Here is a 20,119-nt window from a genome sequence, read left to right on the forward strand (position 1 = left end):
TGTAGGTGATGGAAGGAACTCGTCCGAACACTTCGGTGGAGACGGTGCTGTTATACTCCAATAGCTCAGAGGAGGGCGCCGTCTCCTCAGACATGGCTTCTGCTACTGGGCTGGATCTGCGGCTCTACATGGTCTTCCTCCTTCCCTTCATCATTGTGCTGACCTTCATCAGGGACCTGCGGAACATGGCTGTGCTCTCCGCCATCGCTAACCTCTGTATGGCTGTCAGCCTCATCCTGATCTTCACATATATACTTAATGTAAGGCTTTAAGGGATTGTGGAAATACAAAAATTAAGTTAAAATAAGAAATATTACTATTGTAATATTACTCAATGTAAAATCAAGTATTTTAGAAGAAAAAAAGTTTTTAAGAAAAGTAATATAATAGTTGTATATTTACAGTATATGTATGCGTTTGGCAGATGCTTTTGATGCGACTTGCTTTGTATTCAAGGTACATTTGCTTTTCCTGGTAATCTTACACATGAAGTTTGCATTGCTAGTGCCATGCTCAATAATAATACTATTAATGATATAATTTTACTTAATAGTATAACTAATATTTATGGTCTTAATTTCTTCATTTTCAAACGTTAAACCAAACAAGCTTTTATTTTTGGTGGAACACCACTGGAAGCCCTTAAAGCTTCTCTATAGTTGACAACATCCGGGTTGAAGCGCATGACATTACAGTTTTAGGAGGATGATTGGCATCAGTGTTGGGGAAAGTTACTTTTAAAAGTAATGCAATGCAATATTGCATTACTTCCTAAAAAAGGAGCTCAAACAAGCTTGTGTTGCATTTCTGGATTGCAGAAAAATTGGAAAAACAGAAAAATGAAACATAAATGTGATGTTTACGTAAAGTCGTTCATTTTTGCTTATTAGTGTGGTTGAATCAGCAGCAAAGACATTGCTTAATAAAGTGAGATTAAATACATAAAGTATATTTATAATTTATCATATTGAATTATTGCAAGTTTGCGTAATCTTGAGTTTGCATTGCGCTGTTTTATGTTGAGGAATACTAAATGTTTTTGTGCAAGTGAGATGATTATGAGTGAGATTAGATGAGATTATTAAATGAGATTATGATGATTATTGAGACTACAATAATCATCATGTTCACACACAGCGCACACAAAACGCCTCTGCACTTACTCATGAGTTCTCAACATGAGGGCAGGATGGCTGTCAGTCAATACATGAGAAAACAAAGTAACTTGCGCTATTTATTTGAAAAATATATTTTGTTGTAAGTTTAAAAGTAATGTCGCTTGAAAAAGTAATCTGATTACATAACTCGCACGTTACTGGTAATGCGCTACCCCAACACTGAATGGCACATTGCATGTTATAAGGGACCGAAAATCCAAAATGTGGAGGCGCGTTTACTGTGAACCTATTTACTGAGACTGAAAAATAATTATTATAAAATGCTCACTTGTAAATAATCTCACTAAACCATATCATGATTTCGGTTTTATTTAATATGTTCATATTATTGCACTTTTGTTGTCAGAAATGCTCATTGTGCAGCCTAGGAATTCAACTGAGACAAGCCTGAGCATGCAAACTCTCCCTGAAATTGCATGAAGCCACCAAATCAGATTGGAGTCATTGCATCAAATTGTGAATGCTTTGGGTGGCTGGCACGTCTGAGCCTGACGCTAGAGCTTTACACAAATATTTGATTTGATTTGATGCACACACTTATAGTTCCTATAAGTGTGTGTGCATCTTTCAGCCTTTATGCTAGAAAGAAAGACTGTATCATGTGAAACTAGATCATTTCTTTTACTATCTCTGAATCTATCCGTAGGATGTGAGCGATCCCAGACGCCTGCCATATGCCTCCACGTGGCGGAAGTTTCCCTTCTTCTTTGGAACAGCCATATTTGCATTTGAGGGAATTGGAGTGGTGAGATTATGATGGTTTTATTTATTTGCTTTTGATATTACTTTTGTTTCGTCCACTATCATTTCATTTTCTTTTTTTTTTCACTGAGCTTGTTTCAATGATGTAGGGATTTCCTCTGCAAAAGAAACATTTCTGTATTTAAACTGGGTCATTAATGTAGTAGAAATGTGAAATAATTTTTTTATTTAGTGCTTTCTAGACTGAGAAAAGACAGAAAACGTATTTTTGTCTCATGGGGATGAAAGAACAATTCCCAGAATGTGCTATGAGGCCACTCCTATAGCCACCGCTACTAGATTACTGGATCACTTCCACTTTCCCACCGCGACCCCGTTCATTTTCACAAAATCAGTTGAGTTAGAGAACAGACACTACAATTAAAAACTGAACGTGTCTGTTCAATATGTGATTTTGCCGCTAAGGGAGTCTCACACAGTGCAAACTGGAGGAGTCAAATTACAAACATTCCGGATGAGCTGGGGTAAGAGGTCTCATGATGAGAGCTGAGGTAAACGCGACTGCACTCACGGCATAGATTCACAGTGCATGTTCAGTCTGGCGTGTTTTCAGTTCATGCCTTTGGAAGCTTAACTTTCATAGGAATTAATTTGAGAAGTTAAAACACTTACTTTGCTCCGCTGGCCGCACTGTTTACATGAATGCCTGAGGCTGTAGCTATGAGCTGAGTGCTGTGCAGTGTTGCCAACTATTTTCCAAGGAAAGTAGCTAAAGCCTGCCCAAAAAAATAAATGTCGCTAGATGATGTCATGCATTAATTAGCATATCAGTGACGTCATCACGCCGTCCTTGCGTTCAGTCTGCCTGACGTTTTTTCTCTACTAATCCATTTCTCTACTAATCAATTTACTATATTTTACAATAATATAATACAGCCGACTGTCCAATAAATGTTTTCATTTCCTATACCTTTTTGTCATACAATATATGATAAAGTGAATTACAAAAAAATATATATGTGTAAAATCTGAATTGAGAAACTGGATGAACTAAAGCTCTGTGATAGTGAGTAATATAAGTGATACGCACAAGAGAAGAATGGAACTCATCATAACTAATTTCTTTAAATATAAAACAAAAGAAGCAGATATCATTAAGTGAGAAATCGATGGCAACCTTGTGTGCTCATGTGTAGCTCGCTCTTTCACGTCTGTCAGCTGCTGTCTGTGTACGTTCACCGGCATGCGTGCAGCTCCCCTCAGCCATTCACTGAACAGGGCAGACGCAGAGAGAGGTGTGTGTGACGGCAGAGGGGAAAAAAGACCTCGCGCTCGCAGGACAGTACTGGCGACATTTGTAAACTAAAGTAGCTGACGTTTGTCCAAAAGGTCGCTAGATTTGTCGCTAGTTGCTTTTTTGAAAATAAGTCGCTAGAGGGGTCTAAAAAGCCGCTAAATATAGCGACAAAGTCGCCAAGTTGGCAACACTGGTGCTGTGAGTGCGATCTTCCATCCCCCATGTGCGAGTTGAAAACGTGGAAATGGCTCCCTCTGCTGGCTGTAGTCTTTAGCCTCTGGCTAAAAATTCGTCAATATCACGTCAGTTTGCATCATCGGAGGAATTTTTCCATAATTAACATGCATAAAAAAATGAGTGTGAGCGGTAGCAATAATTTGCTGGCTGCAGTTTACTTAGTGGCCACTGGCGTCACTAATAACAAGTATTTCTGAATTCTACATATAGCTCCTTTAATGTACATTTATAACACCATACAATGGGTTGTTACCCTGGCATTGACTTAAAAAAAAATTACCACAGTAAACTCTGCTGTGAGAAGGTGATTGTAAATTTGACATCTTATTCTCTTCTGATCACCATAATCCATCCATTTCTGTTGGAACATCATATATATATATATATATATATATATATACATACACACACACACACACACACACACACATATATATTAGAGTAAATGGTAATGCAAAAAAAATATTTTATATGGTATTCTATAAATCTCAATAGAAGTTACTCTGCTATAGTTTATTTCAACCTTGAAATGTCACAAAAAAACAGAAATATCTGTTAAGCATGCATTTTCAAAATGGCATTAAAATTGTCAAGTCAAGTACTGTTTATATAACGCTTTATACAATACAGATTGTTTCAAAGCAGGAAAAAATGCATTTCTGCTTTTGTTCAGCTGAAGTTTTGATTCAGTTGATATATAAATGATATCATCCTCCAGCTCAGTGCAGTTCTCATACAATGGTATCAGTGCATTCAGATCAGTAATATTGTTGAATATTAAGTGTCCACGACTAAGCAAGCCAGAGGCGACAGTGCTAAGAAGCCGAAACTCCATCAGGGGACAGAACTAAGAAAAAACCTTGGGAGAAACCAGACTCAGTCAGGGGGCCAGTTCACCTCTGGCCAATGAATGAACACGGTGTCATTATGATTCAGGCTGCATCACAGGTCAGAATTCAGATCAGGATTGGTTGCATTCAAATATTCATCCAGTTCCTTTTGCTTGAAGAGCGATTCATCACGCCAGTATGGAGCCGAAGCTGGATAATAAGTATTCCCGGTTCAGGTTGACCTAATTTAAGGAAGCCTAACAATCATTTAACTGATTTGAATAATAGAAATTGCTAATGTGTTGTGTGAATGTCAGGTTACAGAGATGCGCTTTTAGTCTGGTTTCAAAGACTAAGCAGTTAGACTGCTTTCAAAATAAGGCTAGGAAGACCATTTCAGAGTTTTTAGATGCCAACTAAGAAAAGGATTGACCACCTGCAGTTGATTTTGATATTCTCGGTATTATCAACTGGCCGGTATTATCAACTGGCCATTTTGAGATCGCAATAGACATGAAGGACTATAATGCGTTTAGAGCTTGTTCAAGTGTTGGGGAGTTTAACCATGTAGTGCTTTTAAAAGTAATTAGCAAGATTTTAAAATGTATATAATGTTTACTAGGCAGCCAGTGCAGTGTTGACAGAACCGGGCTAATATGGTCATACTTCCTTGTTCTATTAAAACTCGAGCTGCTGCGTTTTGGACCAGCTGGAGTTTGTTTATTAAGCGAGCAGGGCAACCACCCAGTAGAGCATTACAATAATCTAGCCTTGAGGTTATGAACACATGAACTGTTCCACATTTGTCATTTAGAGCACATGTTGTAAGTTCACAAAATTCACGGTTCGGTTCGATACCATACACTGGTGTCACGGTTCGGTACGGTTCGGTATGTTTTAGATACAGCAAAAAGAAAAAATTGGCAGATAAATTACCTTTTTTTATTATTTTTTTATTAAAACTAACAAAGTAGGCTATGATTTATTTTTATTTTTACATTGAACAATGATGGAGCTATACTTTACCCATCTTCTATGTAGTTACAGGAATAAGACATTAGCTCTTTACATTAGCGTGTGTGGTGCGTGTTGCGTTGCGTGTGCGTTGCAGGATCCCCACACCTTGTTGTGCTTTCACATAAACTGCGTTTGCAGTCCGCAACTGATCCGCTGTTGCATACCACAAACACAGCATTTATTCATTATTTTTTATTTAAAATCCAAAAGTTTTTACTGAACATGCCTCGTCAGAATTCCAATTCTCTTTGTTTACTCTTTAATAGAAGTCAGGTTACGTAGCCTACTACATTTAAACATCATTTTATTAAATTCATTTATTCATATTTATATACTTTAGATAGATTTAGCTCACACAAGTGGCAAAACATTTAAACATAGTTTATAGCCTTAAATCACAAACATTTTAAATTAGGAACTTACAATAGTCTATTCAAAAACAGCCGACTCTCGTATTTTCTTTCGTTTTTTACACCCTTTTAAAAGAAATCCTGCAGGTCAAAAAGAACTTTGCCATAATGGATAACACTCATACTTTCTTGGAGGTGAAAAGCACTTTTGTTTTTACCTAAATGCCAGGTAAGGTGTCGTTTTGTTGCTTTACTTGAGAAAAAAAAGCCATGTGTTGACTTTGAAACAAGAGTATATTTTAAATGAGATGCATCTGTGGTGAAATTACTAGATTTTCGCGTCAGTACATGTTTATTTTAATGCGAACAATGTTCTATCGCTTTAATGCAGCAACGCAGCGCAGCAAAAAATATACTCTGTACGAAAACGATCCGTGCACTGCTGCAGACGCAACGCTCCTGGAACGGACTGACGGACAGCATCCGCGTGCAGTGTGAAAGCTGCAATCCGTTAACATGGGTACTGAAAAAAATACGCACCGCACACACTGCAGAAGGAGTTTGTGTGAAACGGGCGTAAGGTCTCATATCCGCGGCTATAAATGGACCACTCGCCGTGGTGATGTCTTTTGCCATTTGAATAATTTGGAAATGTCTGCCTAAATGCTACGGGGATAGTTTGTGGCTGTTTCTCCTTTTTATCGTCTTGTTGTTGGCGTAAATGAGTTGATTGACATAACATGAATTATTCCCGCTGCTGTACCATCAGCAAATGCGACATACCGTTGTTTTTTTAGTCCATCACTCTTGCACACCATCATAGCTTACAAAGAATCCAAAGTTCTCCCAAACACCAGACCTGTTGGTTATTGGAGGATCTTCTATTTCTGGTTTGTTAAACGCAATAGCCATTTTGCCACGGGCATTCAGCGCGTAGCCTACTGAGTAAGCGAGCACCTGACTGAGCAGCCTAAAACATATTTGGTGTTTTTTTTTTCTTTCACTTCGGCGGTGTCAGGGGCATTGGCTGTTATGTCGTTTTGGTTATTGGGCTACCTTGTTGAACGCATATTATTATATTTCACACACTTTTTTACTTTTCCAAATCTAATTAATTAGTCCAAGAACCGTTCGATACATAATGCGTACCGCGTACCGAACCGAAAGCCTCGTACCGAACGGTTCAATACGAATACGTGTATCGTTACACCCCTAATATACAGGGCTTGACATTAACACCCGCCAGCCCGCCAAATGCGGGTAGATTTCAGCTGTGGCGGGTACGGCAGCCACTCCCACTAGCCACTTTGGCGGGTTGAATATAATTTCAGCATACAGCCAACTGAAATGCCAAGACTGTCGTATCACAAAATTACAATATTATTACAATTCTTTATTGATCAACTTGCAGTTAGTGAATGACGGAATCGCGCTGAATGACGCACAACAGAAGCGTTCTCTCTCTCTCTCTCTCTCTCTCTCTCTCTCTCTCTCTCTCTCTCTCTCTCCTCCTTGTCAGTGTTGGGCAGTAGCATTGCTACAAGTAGTGACGCTACAAACTTACATTTTTCAGTAGCGTGTTGGCGTCGCTGTTTTCTTAAACAAATAGCTTTTCAGTAGCGAAGCACTTATATTGATCAAGTAGTGCAGTAGCGTCCACGACAAGCGAACGTTACACTTTCCCAATCATTTCTGAAGATCAAGATCAAATTGGAAACACAACTGCCAAGTCGCAGATATACTTCACTTTCTTCGTTCCTTTCTGCCTCGCACAGATGCACGCGAGCCTTTCAAAGGACTCCTTTGGCAATGAGCGCGGAAAGACGGGTTCGGCGCACGCACTGTATAGTTGACGTTTGTTTCCTTGCGCTCAGTTCGCTGTTGCATGCGCATCATCCGCGCGTTGACAAAAGAAAAATCGTCTTCAGTGCAAAGTTTTAATAGAATCTATTGTGTCGCTTGAATAAACACCTCTTATTAAAAGCATCCAGTCTGGCCACCTCTTGATATGAATAAATGAAACTTTTTTCAACGGAGATAGAACACGAACACACACACACACAAACACACAATTTGCTGTAATTGTTCAGCCCTTGCCCACATGCAAATCCCAGCTGATATATAAAGTAGTCTTGATTTGGGTGGTCACTGTGCTTTTGAAAGTTTTAAAGGGTTTTAAAACTTCAAAATCAAGTAAAATGACATGTCAATGTCAACTTCAATAATATAAAATGTAATTTCCAAACCGCAAAATTGTGGCCAGTGAAAATGCTGAGTGGCTAGTAACTTTGGAAAACCACTAGCCACAGTGGCTGGTGTCAAGCCCTATATATATATAAAAAAAATTTAATGGAAGAATGCAGTTTTACAGATGCTAGGAATGTGCCTTTCAAATGAAAGATTGGTATCAAAGAGCACACCCAGGTTCCTAACTGACCATGAAGAGCAGTTATCAAGTGTTAGACAGTATTCTCTGTTTTTTTTTCAGAACTAAGTTGTAGGAAATTACTTAATTCACAAAATGCATAGTTAATGCAAACAATTGGATGACTATGTTGTACATTTGATGCCCAGAACAATGTTTCACCATTTACCAATCAGTTGTCTATATTTCGTTGCCTTGTTTTGTTTGTGTAGGTTCTTCCGTTAGAGAATCAAATGAGGGAACCTAAACGATTCCCTCAAGCACTCAACATTGGCATGGGCGTCATCATCGTCCTTTATGTCACCCTGGCGACGCTTGGCTACCTCTGCTTCAGAGACGACATCAAAGGAAGCATCACACTCAACCTTCCGCATGATTCCTGGTAACTATGACCACCTGTGCTCATACTTGTTTAAAAACTCCATCGAGTGGTGATGTGGGTGAAAATAATAAATGCACATGCTATGGCACGTTAGTTCTCATGGGAAAAATGGGTCCGGCCTGCATCATGTTCCAATTCGACTCCCTTCTCGTGCTTTTCCGTCCTCTGTCAACTACCACTACAAGTAAAAAGTGGCAAATGCTAAAAAATGTTAAACGTCCCATCCATCAAATCTGAGTTTTAAGTCAGTTCAATTAAGATATCAGAGCACTCTTCCATAGTGGAGTTAAATTCAGAGAACTAATATTAAACTCCTCCTCATTCGTCCTCTGCTCTCTCCTGCGTTCACTGTCAAAAACACCTTGAGTGATTGATCGCAGCTCAGAGTGACTTAAGATCAAATTACCAAGAAATCAAAACCAGCTGCTTTCAAGTTTAGCTTTAGCTATAGGCTGCCATTTCCAACTAACTTTCATCTGCGCTTTTATTAGCAGTTGCTGTATTTCTAGATCTCATTAGCATCCCGTCAGCCGAGAACAATCTGCCACCAGAGCCAATATCTGATTCAGCACATCGGTTGCCATATCCAGAGTGGCGGCAGATTCCTGAAGTGTGACATGGATCCGAAACAGTTAAACTGTTTTTGAAAGAAAAACATTTTTATTACACAAAGATGCATTATATTGATCCCCCCCCCAAAAAAATAAATAAATAAATAAATAAATAAATAACTAAGCACAGCAACTGTTTTCAACATTAATAATAATCATAAATGTTTCTTGAGCATTAAATCATCATATTAGAATGATTTTTGAAGGATCGTGTGACACTGAAGACTGGAGTAATGATGATGAACCTTTAATCACAGAAATAAAATATATTTGAAAGGTTTTTTTCAACTGTAATAATATTTCACAATATTAGTGATTTAATATGCTTAGGATAAAACAGAGTAAAAAAAAACTTGTCTAAAGTTGTGAAACTAGAGGACGAATTCTGATGTGTTAATTTTGTCACCTATTTTTAATTTAGTCTTAGTCTTGTGCTATATGTCCTTGTTAGTTTTAGTCATATTTAGTCATTCACATATCTTTTTTTTTTAGTTAGTCAAGTTTTAGTCGACTAAAAGTCTTGTCATTTTAGTCTAGCTTTAGTAGAAAGACAACTCAAAGTATCTTAGTCAAGTTTTAGTCGACTAAAGGTCTCGTCATTTTAGTCAAAAGAAAACTCCTATATTAGTCAAAACAGTTTTGTTTAATTAAATTATTTCTTATATTATTTCAAATACCATTTCAGTCAAATAGTGTTTTACACATCTCAAATATTGGTTAAATGTCATAATTACCAGACAAAATACACTTGAGGAATGATTTTTGTTGAATGCAACTTTGTTGAATTTATCGATTTCAATCAGGCTATCAGTTCATATGGCACGGCACATATAAGGAAAAATAAGTTTGCCTTTTTAAGCACTATTTTAAACTTTTCTTGGGTTAAATTATATGTGCTTGCATTCATTAATATTCACTTGTGTGTGCTTATATAAGTATCATAAAAAATATTAGGATGTAAGTTAACATTTTAAAATTTCACATTTAAAATCTAGTGTTTGATAACATCTAAATATTTATTCAAATGCAAAACCTAAAAATAATAATATTAAACGCCCACGGCTAGGATTGGAGAAGATTTGCATATTTTAATGAGCTTCAGCTCCACTGTCAGTTCACATGAGGGAGAGGAGAGATGAGGGAGAAGCGGCAACCAGAATGATTCTCTCGATCGCAGGGCTCGTAAACGTCTTTATCAAAAAACACATTGATTGATTTCTCATCCACCCGCGATTGATTGGACTATTATTTTTACATTACACATAGCCTGCAAGATCGGTCGATATAAGCGCGAACCCTTCAGATGTTGACTCGAGAGAGAGATAATAGCAGAACAAGAACGGAATATAATGAGATTCATCGGCCTGCCGGGCTTTGCGAGCCCTGGTCCATACGTGTCTGAGTCCAGCGTACTAAAGGTATGCTCTGTTAGACACGCACACATAAGCAAAACGATCTATAACAATGCAATACTATTACATATAAAAACACGTTTTACTCACATAAGTGTGTTGCACCATTCCTGTCAGATCCAAATCCAGCATCGTCCGGAGATTTGTTTACAAGCGGTCCCGCAGTGAAATGAAGTGAACATGTCTTCCCCACGTGAGCTGGAACTTCATTAAAAATAAAGTTCAACCACACATTCCTAATATTAGGATCCGAAGGAAGCTTAGCAGCGACTGTGTTCTTCCATATCCAGGAATAGCGCAATATCTTTATCTTCCTCGGCATGTTTATTGTTGTTTGCCAGCTAGCACGAGCCCTCCATGAGTTGGTGGGCGGGGCTACTGAATTAGGCGCGTGGAAGAGGCGGTGTTTCGTAGTGCAGTGACGTCAGTAGAAGCACAAGATCGTTCGCTGAGCCTGGTGTCTATAAAAGTTTTTCTTTGACTAACAAGGAAGTTTTCAGCTCTGAAACTTACAGGATATTCTTATATTACCATGACCTTTTATTTATCAAATGCTCAAGGGAAAGATGATTTCTCAATTCATCACCCCTTTAACTGTTATGCCATATTAAGTGTGCTAAAATGCTATTTATTGTTTGAATTTTGTATTAAAAGTTTTCAAATTTGGCGTGAGATTTACTTGCCAGGAATATTTTGAAGGCATAACAGCTGAATATTTTATCTTGTGATTTAAAGACGATTGTTGATGAAAATGAAGAGAGATTTTATCTTAGTATTTATTTTAATGCAAAACATTTTAGTCTCGTCTTTTTTCGTCAACAATAATGCATGTTAATTTAGTCTTAGTCAGCGTTTTTTGACATTGGTGCAGTCTCGTTATCGTCTCCTCTTAGTCATGGAAAAAAAGGTTGTTGAAGAACATATTTAGTCTTGTCTCGTCTGATGAAATTAACACTACTCGGGAATATATTCGAATGATCGTGTTCAAATTTAATCTGCCCGCAAGTGTCGTCTAGGAACTCTCAATACCCTTCTGAGCTGTATTCCCCTAACTCTTGCCGGGCCAATCACATCGTGTATAGAGTCGGCGGGCGGGGCCATAATGACGACGGCAGAGTTGCGTTTGCGTGCTTCTAGTAAACACAGAAACTGGCGAACGGCGGCGGTTTTTCGAATCAGCTCTGACCGCGACTCTGGAAGACTTGGAATTAAGCTTTTCTCTGAGAAAAGAACAAAGAACGGCACTGAAGTCATTCTTAAAAAGGGAAGATGTGTTCGGAGTTTAGCCGACCGGATACGGTGAATGTTTAATCTTTGAACAAGCTCTGCTTCACCTTCGTTGCTCTGGTTGGTGTAGCGCTATCCTATCGCGTGCAGAGGGAGTTTGAAAGACAACCGTTTATCCCGCCCCTCAGATTGAGCCCTGTCAATGGTGAGTTTCCAGACCAAACATCTTGATGTGGGTCTGGCTTGTCAGGCTACTAATATGCGGATTCAGCAGCATATTCAGAAAGCTTGTAAAGCTAGATTTAAAATGACAGTGTATATTATTATCAGCTATTACGGACATTGCACGTGAGATGGCTGAGACGAACACACGCCATCAGACAGCAAGACTGATATTTACTGAACGCAGAACGAACCTCGCAAAAGACTTTTAAAAATGTCGGTTGAAATAAAATGCTGCCTGAGCTCAACCAATCAGCATGTTCAGCGCCCAAGTCCCGCCCTCGAAAGTTCCTGAACTTTGAAAAAGTATTACCTCGCGAGCAGGGCCGTTTGGAGGGGGAAATATTTACCCGGAACTTCGTTTAGACCCTGGTTCCTGCGGTCAAAACACGCCGAGTACCACCCAAAGTTCCTGGTTCCTGGGTGAAGTTCCTGCGGTGGAAACGCAGCTTTCCATTCACATGAGTCAAAAATACATTTTCTGTCTTTTCTCAGTCTAGACGGCACCAAATGTAAAATAATTGCACATTTCTACTACATAAATGACCCAGTTTAAATACACATTCATCTTACCAGTGCTGAAGTACCCCTTTAATAAAAAAAGAAAACAAAGAAAAGAAAAAAGAAAGCCAAGAAAATAGCCTGTTCCCATATTTTCTACATTAGAACCGGTTCCAAACTGATTGTCGCTTTTCTCAACCCAGTGTCCATCTCAATCTGAAGGCAAACTTGTGTGGGTTAATGGATTTTCAAAAAGTCATAATCCCTATTCGAATGTTAATTATTTGTCACGTGGAAGTCCGTAAAAATGTTTTGGCATGCCACCTCTATAATAAAACTATCCACGGTGGAGGAGCGAGTTTTGTGATCCTGCGCACCTTGGGAACACTGCTCGTGTGTTAAATCACATGATTGTATGCTGTAAATAAAATGTAATATGCTTGGCATAATAAGAATAAATGCATATTTAATTTAATAATAGGAAAATAACATCCTAATTATAATTTACTTATTTAAATCTGTTTGAAAATAGGAAGATATATAGACGCACATCATAATTAAAATGGTTGTCTGTCTTTTATTATCTCAAAATAAAGGATTTTATTTCATTCCACATGGAAATGAGCGGAAAAGTTAATAAAGCCTCATATTTACATGAGGTAAATATAATGCTGCTGGGTTATTTTAACATAATTTATTTGCTGCCGTTATAATGGCCATGCTTCTCTTCTTCTTTACGTGCATAATGCTCTTTAAACACTTCCCAGCATGTCAGTAATAAAAGTCTTGATCTTTAAAATGCATCCAAATTCCAGCGAAGCGCAACGGTACGGTGCTTCGAGTCCGCAGGGGTCAAAAATGATATAAACAGTGAATTTTGTGGAGTCGGACGGCAATTAAATTACCACACGACCTTGGTGTTTGTCTAAACACAGTCGGTAATTCGGCTGGGGATTTTTACGTGGGTTGGTGGGAGAAAAACACTGACATTCTGGATTCGGACGGCAATAAAATCTCACACTAGCCTATGTAAATTATAATTATACCTCATGACCCTAAGAGAAAAAAAATACCATCCGAATAGGGCTGTAGTCTCTGTGTTAAGTTTCCTTTGAAGTCATGTGTTGAAATGGTGCATTGCATCACTGACATCCTCAGCCCTTAACTGCACATTCTGTGGTTTCTGATCTTTCTGTGCACTACGCGTGTGTGTTTGTGTGTGTTGCAGGTCCAATCAGCTTGTGAAGGTCTTGTACTCGTTCGGCGTGTTTGTGAGTTTTGCAGTGCAGTTTTTCGTGCCGGCAGAGATTCTGGTTCCGCCTGTGTGTGAGCGCATCAGAAAGAGCTGGAGGCGGGCGGCTGATCTCAGCCTGAGAGCGCTGCTCGTCTGCCTCACCTGTGAGTACACACACACACACACACTCACAGGCAGACACTCACACAGACACTCACAAACACACGCATACAAACACACAAATCCACAGACACACTGACACGCATACAGACACACATTCACAAACACGCACACAGACATTCACACGCACAGACACACACTCACAAACACACAGACACGTACACAGATACACATTCACAAACACACAGACACACACGCATACACACACAAATACGCATACACATACGCATATACATTCATAGACACACTCACAAACACACAGACACGCACACAGACACTCAAAAACACACGCATACACACACACAAATACATTCATAGACACACTCACAGACACACAGACACTCAAAAACACACGCATACACACGCGCATATACATTCATAGACACACTCACAAACACACGCAGACTCGACTCAAGCACGAACACGCATACACGTGCACGCACACATGCATAGACACGCACACAGACACACACACAAACCCTCACAAACACACTCACACACACGTTGTATAATCTAGTGGTTTCAACTGGATTGGCCAGGGGATCCACATTTTCCCATGGTCATTAAGCCGTGACCCAAATTTTTAGGGATTTAAACCAAGGTTGACACACACACACACACACACACACACACACACACACACATAAATAAACAGTATAAAGTAAAGCTATTAAATAGCAGCCCAAGCTTCATAATACAATCAAATTTGTGAATTGATATGAGCTACCACAGTCATCAAAAATATAGAAAACAACTCAACGTGAATGCTAATGCAAATCCTTCCCAACACACACAAAGCACCAGTTACACAAGTTATTGGTGCTTTTTGGTAATTTTACAACTTATTGACAGTGTAAATACTACGTATTTAACAGTGAAGTGACATCAACAAACGCTGTCATGTTATCTCAGAACGTCCAAACCAACATTTGAGAGGCACTTTAACTGGTCCACTGGTTAATCTAATAATCCAATCACATCCTTTGTTGAGGCAAAGTTATGTGACTTTTTGTTTTGTTACGCATCCAGGGGTTTATTCAGTAAATGTGTTTCCATTGTAGTTTATGTGCATGTTTTCTTTTTATCCACTTCAATTGAGTGTAAATACAAACCCGATTCCAAAAAAGTTGGGACACTGTACAAATTTTGAATAAAAATAAAATCCAATTATGTGGAAATTATACATTTTAATATTTTATTCAGAATACAATATAGATGATATATAAAATTGTAAATTGAGAAAATGTATCATTTTAAGGGGAAAATAAGTTGGGACAAGCCCATGTTTATGGCACCCCCTCTTCTTTTTATAACAGTCTGCAAATGTCTGGGGACTGAGGAGTTGCTCAAGTTTAGGAATAGAAATATTGTCCCATTCTTGTCTAATACAGGCGTCTAGTTGCTCAACTGTCTTAGGTCTTCTTTGTCGCATCTTCCTCTTTATGATGTGCTGAATGTTTTCTATGGGTGAAAGATCTGGACTGCAGGCTGGCCATTTCAGTGCCCGGATCCTTCTTCTACACAGTCATGATGATGTAATTGATGCAGTATGTGGTCTGGCATTGTCATGTTGGAAAATGCAAGGTCTTCCCTGAAAGAGACGACATCTGGATGGGAGCATATGTTGTTCTAGAACTTGAATATACCTTTCAGCATGGATGGTGCCTTTCCAGATGTGGAAGCTGCCCATTCCACACACACTCATTCAACCCCATATCACGGGCATCCAGTTCGATTTTCCAGCCTTGACCCTTACACACAGAGATTGTTCCAGATTTTCTGAAACTTTGGAGAATATTATGCACTCTAGATGATAATAATTTAAAACTCTTTGTCTTTTGATATTGCTCCACTATTTTTCGCCGCAGCATTGGGGGAATTGGTGATCCTCTGCCCATCTTGACTTCTGAGAGGCTCTTTTTATACCCAATCATGTTACTAATTGACCTAATAAGTTGCAAATTGTTCCTCCAGCTGTTTCTTATATGTGCATTTAACATTTCCAGCCTCTCATTGCTACCTGTCCCAACTTTTTTTGGAATGTGTAGCTCTCATGAAATCCAAAATGAGCCAATATTTGGCATGGCATTTCAAAATGTCTCACTTTCAACATTTGATACGCTATCTATATTCTAATCTGAATAAAATAAAAGTTTATGAGATTTGTAAATTATTGCATTTCTTTTTTATTAACAATTTGTGCAGTGTCCCAACTTTTTTGGAATCGGGTTTGTATTTTTTTTTTTTTTTTTGGAGAAATAATGCACATCTTGGCATTTCCTTCCAGCAGTTTTTATGCAATAACATAAAATTAATATAAGTCATGTATGTCCTTCATAATGAAAGCAGTCCCAAAATGCACCGTCCCGAACTAAGTGATAAAAAACATCCAGGATGGTGAATATGGTTTTGTTCTGCCGATGTGGAAAGCTCATCTTGTATTATACTTCTTTATCATCCTCTTTGTTTCCCTCCTGTCTTCTCTGGGCTCCCTCGACCCATCCGTTCATTGTTGTTGTTTTTTACTTCCCTCATTTCCCCCCCCATTCCTATCTTCTCCTCTTCCTAATCCTCCCTCTAGTATTCATTGGTGATGAGAGGCGAGATAGTGGAGGTTTGGACCCCTCCCAAAAATGATGGATGGATCCTGTGAACCATTGTAAACCTGAAGGTTTTTGGATTACTTTGATATATGTTTTTTATCTTTGGAAAAATTGAGTCTGCCACTGAACCGTGAACCTCCCAGAGACCTAAAATATGAAAATAAATATTTGTTTAACACCGTGCAGTCATGCAGGTACAAGTGAGAGAGTGTTGCTATGAAGAAAGAGAAGGAAAGTGGAAGAGAGCGTGTGGTAAGAATTGTGCACACGCCAGAGAGGGAATGAAAAAGTGAGGGATTTTGTGTTTTTGCGTTTCAAAAAAATTAGAAACATGGAGTTAGACTGAAACGCAAATGGTGTTCTTTTTCTTTCTGTCTCATTTGGTTCCAATTACCTTTCTATCAGTGTGTGTTTTTTTATATATATACTTTAAGTATTTAATATTGTCAATGACCTCATTTACATATTCTGTCTATCTATCTATCTATCTATCGATCTATCGGTCTGTCTGTCTGTCTGTCTGTCTATCTGTCTGTCTGTCTCTATCTATCTGTCTATCTATCTATCCGTCTGTCTATCTGTCTATCTGTCTGTCTATCTATCTCTGTTATCTTAGAAGCTTTTCTATAGTTTAAGCTATACTTACACCTCTTCCTTCTAGTCGTCCATTCTAGCTATCTTTATCATTCTAGTTAACTATCTATTGTTCTTTCTATTGTTCTAGATATCTCATCAGCAAATGATCTATTGTTTTACCTATTTTTAATAGTAACCTTCATTCTGCCAATTGTTATAGCCCCCTATTGTTCCAGGTACTTTTGCGCTTTATCATTCTAGCTATTTTCTAGCTATCTATCTTTCTTACCATCTACCATTCCAGCGATTTATATTGTTGTATTCATCTATCATTCTATGAAGATAGAATCTTTCTTCCTTCCTTCCTTCCCTCCCTAGTGTCCCTGCTCACTATTCATTTGTCAGTCTTTTGTTCTATCCATCTCTCTAGTCTCCTTGGACATATCACGTTCTCCACTTATAAGATTTCATTTATTGCATCCATGACTCTCTTTTTCTCTTTTGTCCTGACCTTTGGGTCATTCGCTATACTCCGTCTCTCTTTTCCTCTCTCTGTTCAAAGGTTTAAGTTGCAAAATGCCGACATGAAAGAAATATGAATGCCTTGTAAATTCATTTTTTAAAGAACAGAGCTTGGTGGGGTTTCTTTAAAAACGTTTTAGTTATATTTTCACATTAATTCATTGCTAAACTGCATTTGCTTTACTCAGAAATGCATTATTCAAGAAATATAATTGTCGTTGGGAAATGATGTTGGGTGGGACTTTATTTTTCACATCGGGGTTTGATTGGTTTATTGGCCAAGATATTATTGGTTAATATAATTTTCTCTGCCCACACAGCAGAAAAGTCATTTTAGAGGCAGAGAAAGTCATTACATTTTGATGAAAGATTATGAGAAACATTGTTTTTTCTTTACCATGAAATGCGGCGAGTCATGTACAATGAGAACATGGATATTTATTAGGAAATGCAGGGTTCCTACATTCTTGAAAATCATTGTAATTATTTTAATTCGCAGTGAAAACAAAAGTAAAATAAAACTATAAAGGCCTAGAAAAGTCATATGAATACATACAATTTTGAAGTCCTTCACAACAAGGAAATTTCCATAATAAATATAAAAGTTATTAGTCATGCACAGCTCTAAATTATTTCTTTACCGACAAATTGCAATTGTTTTAGCGCAGTTTATATCAAAAGTATTGCATGGTATTTAAAAATTTGGAAAAACAAAATGCTTTTTGACAAAGAATATAAAAAGTCTGCACTTCAGCTTCTCATCAGATTTTCTGTCCAATCAAATGCTCTCTTGAATTTTAAGTGTCCCATCCCATACACTATTAATAGCCATTGAAGCTGTGGCTAAAATTGGTCACTTGTTCACACATTTAATATTTTCTACATGTTAAATGACAGAAATAGGGGACAGGGAACCATTCAGACAGTGTAAATATGCTTTCCATTGGGGCGAATGAAGTCTGGTTTCACATTAGTGTAAAGTAAACCACCACAACGCACACACACTTTGCTCTGCTCCAGAGACACGATAGCACAGATCAGATCATATGATCATGACGGGGCAGACCAGAAAACGTATCAGATCCATCTGAATTCTGCACAGAATGCTCTATTTGAAATCGATATGGAGGAGATTAGGAATAGAAATGGTTAGGGAATAGGAGGAAACTGCGGCTTTACAGACCTCAACGGCTCTGACTGAGCTGTGATTGTACAAAAAAAAACCTGACAGTCGTCGGTGAACATAAATTCCTATATGTGATTTTCATTTACAATGATCAATCCTAAAATGTACCATTTGTAACTTACTTTTCGCGACATCAGTCGCACGCACTTGAAACAAGGATCTCCTGGTTCTTGACTCATTTTAGATCAGACCTGTGAATTTAGTTAACTGTAGTCTCACTGTTGTTGTTGAATTGAGAAGAGTCCAATTTGCGAATTAATCATTTGGTGCGATTTGCAAACCGATTCAAAAGGCTTGTTAAATAATTAGCTCGTACATGAATCGGACAGCGCTGTCATGTCTTGGAGCATGTGCCGATTTCTTCAGTTCAAAATAACGAGATGTTTTTAGTAAATTTAGTGGTGTAAAAAGTACAATATTATACTTTAGAATGTACTGAACGCATGTCTAATGCACATAGCTCTTCTGAGGAAGTTCTAGAAGAGACCCGTAGAAGTGCTGTTAAACACAGGGGTAATGAGCACCGAAGGTTGCGGGTCGGTGGCCCGTGCTGGTAGATAAAAAGATGAAGTTCTCATTCTGTCACTCACCCATGCTGTCTTTTATCTCTCTCTGTGTTCTTTGTGCCTGATGTGCTTCCTCCCTCTTTCCCTGGCTCAAGGCCGTCACCCCTCTGAGCACCGTGATAGATTAGCGGGTGCGTTCTATGTATGGATATACGTGCGTGTGTGCAGTGTTTTATATATTGTGTTTGTGGCCGTGAATGTCTTTTAAGGTGTGTGTGAGAGCTGAGGCAGTGTTGAGGGACTCGTTCAGTGTCTGGTCATTTATCTCCGTCTTCCTGAGGCTCTGTGAATTATTACCTGCCTGCCCTACAGAGACAGGCCCATCATGGAGCTCTCCGCTGAGGCCTGTCGCGGAGCTCCGCAATAGGGCTTATCAAGCACCTGCATGCTGAGGCCCATCTCTGAGATTCCAAGAAGCCTATAACTCAACCACCTTGTAGGAAGTTAAGTGATTAAGGCTTACTGGTAACACAATTGTTTCCAAGACTGAAGCCATGTAATCCTAGGTTGCTGCACTCACAGTAGTGGGAAAAAGTAATGTCCAGCCTAATGACACAAATAGTAATAAAAATGTGTTGTTTCATAAGAATTGTGGCAATAAGTCCAAGTCAGAGAGCCTTGGGAACGGAAGTAGTGGTTGACTGATTATATTTCAATGGCCGATATTTGACATTTTTATGTATTGGCCGATAAGTTTTTTCTGTTTGGCAGATGTGCCGTATGTGCTATAATTTTGACAGAATTGAGAACGCCAGAACCTGAGCACAAAGCGCTCCCATTCTTCATCTTCATTAGTTTACAGTCTCTGTTTAACAGTTGGCAACAGTGGAAGACTTTTTGCTAAAGCCTTTTGCTTTAGGT

At 38.6% G+C, this 20,119-nt stretch overlaps 1 protein-coding gene across 1 annotated transcript in view; it reads left to right on the top strand.

Annotated features, from left to right (window-relative positions):
- The window catches only part of slc36a4 (solute carrier family 36 member 4), a 39,039-nt gene that overhangs the window by 13,929 nt on the left and 4,991 nt on the right, over window positions 1-20,119 (top strand). Inside the window, exons 8-11 of the mRNA XM_067450192.1 lie at window positions 6-260; window positions 1,825-1,923; window positions 8,249-8,418; window positions 13,620-13,789. Coding sequence (XP_067306293.1) covers window positions 6-260; window positions 1,825-1,923; window positions 8,249-8,418; window positions 13,620-13,789 — 694 coding nt within the window. The remainder of the gene's footprint in view (window positions 1-5; window positions 261-1,824; window positions 1,924-8,248; window positions 8,419-13,619; window positions 13,790-20,119) is intronic.

The sequence above is a fragment of the Pseudorasbora parva genome, chromosome 8 (genome assembly GCF_024679245.1).
Source record: "Pseudorasbora parva isolate DD20220531a chromosome 8, ASM2467924v1, whole genome shotgun sequence".
NCBI classification, from domain to species: Eukaryota; Metazoa; Chordata; class Actinopteri; order Cypriniformes; family Gobionidae; genus Pseudorasbora; species Pseudorasbora parva.